Source organism: Propithecus coquereli, unplaced genomic scaffold (assembly GCF_000956105.1).
Source record: "Propithecus coquereli isolate 6110/MARCELLA unplaced genomic scaffold, Pcoq_1.0 Scaffold139, whole genome shotgun sequence".
Classification (NCBI taxonomy): Eukaryota; Metazoa; Chordata; class Mammalia; order Primates; family Indriidae; genus Propithecus; species Propithecus coquereli.
In genome coordinates, this window is record NW_012138191.1 from 4,686,690 (window position 1) to 4,694,383 (window position 7,694).

The 7,694-nt window shown below is 45.1% G+C and overlaps 1 protein-coding gene across 1 annotated transcript in view; it reads left to right on the top strand.

Moving 5' to 3' along the window:
* Positions 1–7,144: 7,144 nt before the first annotated feature.
* The window catches only part of SLC23A2 (solute carrier family 23 (ascorbic acid transporter), member 2), a 60,035-nt gene continuing 59,485 nt past the window's right edge, over positions 7,145–7,694 (top strand). The window contains exons 1-2 of the mRNA XM_012639244.1: positions 7,145–7,257; positions 7,354–7,465. Coding sequence (XP_012494698.1) covers positions 7,145–7,257; positions 7,354–7,465 — 225 coding nt within the window. The remainder of the gene's footprint in view (positions 7,258–7,353; positions 7,466–7,694) is intronic.

Consider the following 7,694-nt stretch of genomic DNA (forward strand, 5'->3'; position numbering starts at 1 on the left):
TTAGTGTGTGTTCTTCAGAACCATATAATGTTAAAAGCCCACAGGCGTACACTCTTGCATTGACCAAATATGTGGGTGCTCACACCGTGATCAGCACCACACAGACCCCAACCACACAGGCCTGGTCACCAGCTGCTTGCAGTGTAGTCGGGAAGATGAGGCAGGTCTGCAGACACATCATCAGTTCAGGGTTGAGTTCAGCATGGGGTGCTGTGAGGGTGTCCCAGTGGGACTCTTGCCCAATTGTGTTGTAGGGTCAGCCCAGCCATTCAGATGAAAGCTCCCGGAGTGGGGAGTGGGGTGACATGGAACTCCTGAGAAACAGCCAGGTGTAGCCCGTCAAGAGGAGGGAGACCAAGGGCCTTTTCAGCAGGGGCGCCACAGCCACGTCCTGCTCTGGGTGCAAGTTTAGTTGCAAGCGGAATGCAGTGGAGCGGGGGTAGGAGGTGGGGATGCCAAGGGAGCTCCTAGTAAAATCACTCCAGTTTCAGGACTGAGTCCTGTGGTAGGTGCTGGGGCTGGAGGGTTGTGGAGACAGGAAGGCAAGTTAGACCAGAGATTATGTAGACCTCATGGTCCTGATCAGGATGTCTGTCAGCTTTTCCCGAGTTAAGGAAAAGCTGTTGGAAGGCTTTGAGCCGAGACTTGACGTGCTCTGCCTAGTTTTAGAAGGATCCCTTTGGCTGCAGAGTGGGGAACAGGAAGCCAGGCAGGAGCTTTACGGAGGCCAAGCCCTGCAGGAGAGCTGGCCCGTGTACTGATGGGCTGGCTTGGGGCTGGAGCGAGAGAGCAGACAGGGGTGACTTCAGTGTTTTCCTCGAGCATCTGGAAGGCTGGATTGGCCAGATACTGAGATGAGAAGACAAGCAAGTTGGGTGGGAAGAGTTGAAAGGGGGCTGTTGTCTGTGGAGATGTCTTATTTTTTGGGGGGTTTTTTTGGTTTTGGGCAGAAAATTGAATTTGAGATTATAGTGCTCTTGGAAGAAGCGTGGGCTGGAGCTATACACCAAGAGTTAGCAGCATGGAGATGCCAGGGAACCAGACAGCAGTGCCACGGCTGGGTGCTGCCAAGGAAGGAAGGGGTCTGCAGGCTGGGGAACGGCCAGCAAAGGGGACAGGCATGGTGGTGAGGTCAGAGGGAGCCAGGAAAGCTCTGTCCTGGAAGCCCCTGAAGAAAGCACGCAAGAACCCTTAGATTTATCCAGAGTTGGGGCCCTGCCTTACCAGGAAGGGGCAGTGGAGGCCCGGGTTCATGCGAGAGCTGCTGTAAAGATGTGCCAGGGCCCCTAGGTGGGGCAGGAGGGAAGCCAGGATGGCGTGGCCTCCCCACAGGGAGAAGACACTCGGGGCAAGCGTTTTGCAGGCCTGGTGGAGCCAAGGAACTGTGAGAATTGGGGTCCTTGGGGCATTGAGGAAGAGAAACAGGCACCTGAGGAACAGACAGCTTGGACAGGTGGTCAGGGGGTAGATCTAACCAGATTTGGTGTTAGATTGGATATGGGCAGTGAGGTACAAGGAGAAGTCAATAATGACTTAAAGGGTTGGGGTTGGACCCCCAGGGTGTGTTGACAGAACCCATCAAGGAAACAAATGCACAAATAAAACACTTTGTTTCAAATGCATGTGGGGACGTAATGAATTGATAGAACACAGATTAAAGACTCTCTTTTGTGATGCTATGTGTTCATTTATAGTTAGGAAAGTACTGATTGCTTTGCATCTGAGAAGTCTTTTCTCTCCTCTTAGAATTCAGTATTGTCAGGGAACATGTCTTTGCGGGGCTGAAATCAATCTGAACGCTGTTTACATTGGCATCTTCTAGCAAAGAAAACAGAGTTTCCTGATTCACCAGTTAGGAAGACGGTTGGAAAAAGTCAAATGCAGGCGTTAAGGCTAGAGGCACCGGGGCTTGTGTGTTGTTCCTGTATGTTTGTTGACACACCCCCCCTTCACTCTCCCAAGGGCCCTGGCTTGGATGATGAATTTACATGGTGACTTTAATCACAGCCAAACTTAAGAATATGAAATACCTGAAAGCATTTTTTAGTTGTTTAGGAGAAACTTTTTGAAAATCTAATATGATTAGACTTACATAGACCTTCTCTGATTAGAAAAGCAATACACGCTTGCTCATATTAGGAAAATTTAGAAAACACAATAAAACATTTGAAAGAAAATTTATTTGGATGGTTATAGAATTGGACATAAAACAGTTGAGTCCACTCCCCCTCACCCGCTGTAGTTACTACAAATTTTCCTCTTCCTATAAAATGTACACCGATGCCCAATTTGACCACTTTTATAATCCAGCAAGTCAAAGAAATGGAGAGCTTTCCCCATTCACCATTCATGTGTTGGGGGTTTAATCAGCATCAATAAAGACATGGGCCCCATCTTTCAAATTAAAGGTAATAAAAAGGAAAGTCTGAGAATTAAGTACTTGATAGAAGATGACTGACTGTGAGAAAGTCTATAGAGAAGAGAAAGGAGATAATGACACGTAGAAAAAGAGGCCTGTTCCAGGCACAGGAAGGTCTATGAGGAGCAACCCCAATCCAGGAGGGAGAGGTTGGGAGGAGCCACAGGGGAGGGGGGTGGCTAGAGGTGTAGCCTGGAGCTTTGGGAAAAAAGGGACAAGGTGCTGCCCTGGAAGGAGCCTCAGGGAGGTGGGAAGCTACCTTGGGACCTGGGAGGCTCTGGCCTGATGGGTGTGCTGAGCCTGTAGGGAGGGGAGGGGGCAGAGAGGCCAGGGGGGCGGCTCAGAGCTGCACTGTGTGGAGATGCAGGGGTGCAGCAAAGCAGTGGAGGAGCAGGGCAGCTACCAAGAGACCAATGCTCCTTTCATTCCTTTCCTCCTTCTTCCTTTCCTTCCACGTTCTTTTAAGACAGGTGATCTTGACAGACTGTGGGGAAGGGGTGGGGGAAGAGACCATCTAATGGCAGCTTTGATTGCTCTAAAGCCCCCACTGTGTGATGGGAGATTTGAACATGCTCATTTTCAGCAATGAATAGAAGGCAGAAAGGTTTTTTTTTGGTACAAGTAGTCCTATTCTAAAAACCAGGCAAAGCAGCCCCGGATTCATCCTTGTTCTTATGACTCTAATACCAGTTGCTGTGAAGTTCCTTCCTGTATATCCCTAAATAAAGGGTTCAGAGTTGTTAGACTTAAAATTGAAAGTCTCAGTTGAATGATAATAATCATTGTCTTGGAAAATGTTCTCTTTCTGTAAAAATAATAGATCTTGGGATTGACAGTGTGACTTAAAGAGTCTGAGGATGAAGAAAGACTGTTTCCTAGAGTCAGCCCAGGGAATTGGTTTAATTCTCCTCTTTTTGTAAGATGAGAGTTTGAATACACTGCATAGTGGCCATGACTTCAGGGAGGGGATGCTCTTGACAGGTCAAAATGGAACAACCAAGATGAGCAGCCCTTTCTGCTTTAAAATGTATATATTGGGAAAAAAAGTGTCATAAATCATGTACCAATATATGCTTTGAAATAAAAACATCAAAATGATAGGATGCAGGCCGGGCGCGGTGGCTCACGCCTGTAATCCTAGCACTCTGGGAGGCCGAGGCGGGCGGATTGTTTGAGCTCAGGAGTTCGAAACCAGCCTGAGCAAGAGCGAGACCCCGTCTCTACTAAAAATAGAAAGAAATTAATTGGACAACTAAAAATATATAGAAAAAACTAGCCGGGCATGGTGGCGCATGCCTGTAGTCCCAGCTACTCGGGAGGCTGAGGCAGAAGGATCGCTTGAGCCCAGCAGTTTGAGGTTGCTGTGAGCTAAGACGACGCCATGGCGCTCTAGCCCAAGCAAAACAGTGAGACTCTGTCTTAAAAAAAAAAAATGATAGGATGCAAATAAAGATTTTTATGCATGGTCAGAGATTCTTTTCCTCACCCCCTTTTTTTTTCTAAGTTTCTGATGTTCTTAAAAACTAATTTTTTTTGGTCTGGTTTTGAAGTTTCAGATTATTATATTGCAGTGTACATCTCATTTAAATAGAGTTTTGGTAGTTTTAAATGAGAGATGTTAGTAATACAAAGTACACACCTAACCGTTGGGAGATGTACAATTTGGTACAAATGAGGACGAAAGAACAGATTTGCTACAATCTCTTACTACACAGCAGGGTTACAAGGTTGATCAGCATTTTATCCGATTATCTCTTGCTTTTGCACAAGGCCAGGTTTACAGAATTTTGGTCTTGGAAAGGGCCTTGTAGGACCTCTTGCCCTTTCTGCTCTTGTTATGTGCTGCAACAGGAATGCCACAGAAGTATTGGCAGGGCTTCCTGCCTTCCCTAACTCACGTGGCCCACCTGCCTTCATCCCTGCTGCCACTGCTCTCTGTGGGTCGTTGTTTCTTGCCCGGATCATTGTGATAACCTCCATATGATCTCCCTGCCTCACAGCCTTGCTCCTGCCTAACCCCTGATTGCCATTGCCTTTTGAATTTCCTGGGTTGCTGTAGAATTCTTTTTCTTCTAGCTGAACCCCCCCTACTTCTAAATTCCTCATTCACTCCTAGCTTGTATTTGCTTAAGCTAGGTAGGTAGGCTTCTGAGTTTTAATGGTTAGGGGTAAGATATTTCGGATGGATTTCTTTACCGTAATCTAAGCCCTTAATTCTGTTGGAGAAAAAGTTCATTCCTATTAGGATTTGCTGTAAAGCACTTGAGGAGGAAGGTATGATATTGGAGGTTGCAAGGCAGTAGTTACCCAGTTGTTCCCACCCTGCCCCCCGCTCCCTTAAATTGTATAGGTATCAAAGCATCCATATTTCTCTCTAGCTTTATGATACAAAATGTGTTGTCAGTTGAAATGGAAGAAGCGATAAAACTGATAAGTTATTTTACTGTTTCTTTTTATAGTTTGCATATGTTTATTTTCTGTCCTTGTGTCATTATTTGTATAACTTTCTTCATTTACAAGGGAAATATGTTTACTGCAAAAAACTTAGAAGATATAGAATGGTATAATGAGGAAAACACAAGTCATTTAAAATCTCATTAGCCGGAAAAACAGCATGCTAATATTTTGATGTATTTCTTTCCAGAGATTTATAAAAGAACATCCAAATATTTGCTTCAAAATTCTGATCAACACACATATACACACAATCTGTTTTATAAAGCCCTTTAACTTCATATCATATCCTGGCATCTCAGTGTTACTGAAAATGTAACTTGTAATTGTGGAGAAATAATAGCAAATCTTGGATCTAACTTTGCCACTTTCATTTGGACCTTGACTCATTTCTAATTCTTTGCTATAATAAATGATAGCCTAGTGTAAGTTAACCTTATTGTATCTGATTGCTTTAATTTTGAATTGCAGTGAAGCAGAACACTTTTCCACCAGCGTTCTTTCGCCACTGATACACTTTCCTTTGTGAGCATCTGTTCTCCTCCCAACCCACTTTATTTCTGTTGAGCAATACTGATGATCAAAGATACTGCATCAGCTGTCTTAGAGTGGCTCACAAAACTCTTAGAAGTCACAATTGCAGAGAAAATGCCTGGCTCAGATAGCAATTTGAAGGAATGGAGGGAGAACTGGAGGCACTGCCAGCCAGGTCTGCACCTGTCATTACCGGCAGCCCTAATTTCATCTGGCTCCATTTATGGAGAGCAGCCTCGTGTTGCAGAAGGCTATGGGAGCACCTGCAGAGTGTCTGTAGCTCTGCGCTTGCTCTTTTCACTTACTGACATATTGTGGACGATGTTCCGTATGCACCTGTAGCACTGTAGTGAATAACCTTGCACACGAGTGATGTCACTCAGATGTACTCGGAGGATAAATTTCTGTGAGGGATTTTGGGTTGGAGGGGATATGACTTAGTAAATTGAAGAGTACCCAAATTGCCCTCTGTTGGGGTAATTTCATCAGCAGCGTGTGCATGCCTGTTGCCCTGCATGCTTGGCAGCAGAATGTGGTCAGACTGGGCTCTTGGCCAATTTAGTAGGTAGAAAAAGTGTTCTCATTAGAGTTTGAACTTGCATCTTCTTCTTTTTTTTTTTTTGAGACAGAGTCTCATTGTGTTGCCCAGACTAGAGTGCCGTGGCGTCAGCCTAGCTCACAGCAACCTCAAACTCCTGGGCTCAAGCGATCCTTCTGCCTCAGCCTCCCGAGTAGCTGGGACTACAGGCATGTGCCACTATGCCCAGCTAGTTTTTTCTGTATATATATTTTCAGTTGTCCAGATCATTTCTTTCTATTTATTAGTAGAGACAGGGTCTCGCTCTTGCTCAGGCTGATCTCGAACTCCTGAGCTCAAACAATCCGCCCACCTCGGCCTCCCAGAGTGCTAGGATTACAGGCATGAGCCACCACAACTGGCCTGGATTATTATTATTGATTTGAGGTGTTCTTTATGAGTTAGCGACACTAACCCTTTTTCTGTATGTCATACTATATTTTCTCCTAGGCCATCAATTCAGTTTTACTTCTTTTACTGTATTTCGCAATGCCAAAATTTGAACTTTTTATATACTTTGTCTTTTTTCATCTGTATTTTAAAAATGTAGTTACCATTTGTATGTACAATTACCTTAATATTATTAAATATGCATTTTCCCTTGATATTACAAACTCTAAAAATCATTTCCCTTGTAGCATTCTGGGTGTAAATGGTTTATAACTAGTTCTTTGAGTGAAAGTCTTTCTTGTTTTCAGTATTGTTTCTTCTGGATAGATTCCTGGAAATGGAGCTGTTTGGCTGAAGAGTGAAAATATCTTAAGGTTCTTGCTCCAGACTGGCAGAACCCAAGATGATGTTACTCACAAAGGGGCACACCAGGGGGCTAGTTTACTTAATTGCAGTGAGAAAGGAATAAATAATGAAAAGTTACTGAGTAGGTGAACAGCAGCACTTGAGTTCCTCTAACTAGAACGTTTACCACTTGTAGTGGTGCCTCATGAGAAGTCATCCTCTGGTGGTTACGGGAAGGGATCTTAACCAAGGTAGCTTAGGGCACTTTTGCCCGCTCAGCAAGGGCCTGGTCACAGAAACACAGCAGGGCCTCCTTGGCCCTGGAGGGTGCCAGGGTCCCTTCCATGGCTGAGGTTCCTCTGGGATGTTCCATTCCTGCTGTTCCCAGCTGAGCCTCTTCCTCATGCAGCCTCACCCTACGGGACATGGGGTACACTTCTCCACCATCAGAACCAAACACCTGGTCACTGTCTCATGCTCTCCTGGAGTTTAAGAAACCCCAAAATTTTGCCACTTTGATAGGTGAAAAATGCATAGTGTGAGGCTCTTAGCAGAATTACAAAAGGCTTTTTTGGGGGGGGGAAATGTTTCCATACATCAGAGTGGTGTGTGCTGAAATGACCTCTAAGTGAAGTGTTTCTCTTCAGGTGGTGATAAATGGAGGTGCCACGTCCAGTGGCGAGCAGGACAATGAAGACACTGAGCTCATGGCGATCTACACCACGGAAAATGGCATTGCAGAAAAGGTACCCTTCCCGCACCCCTATCTCCATCCCCCGCTGCTGCCCCTGCCCCCATCCTATCCAAGGGACCTGGATGTCCTCCATCTGGGGGCTTGGTGTCGACCCTCCTGACAGATTGTGTTCTCTTTATAATGGAAGCAGAAGTCAGGAGGAAAAGAAGTTACTAGTTTTTAATGGCAATTAAAGTGAGAACCATATGGTAATTATTATCTAGATATCTTAAAAAGCCTTC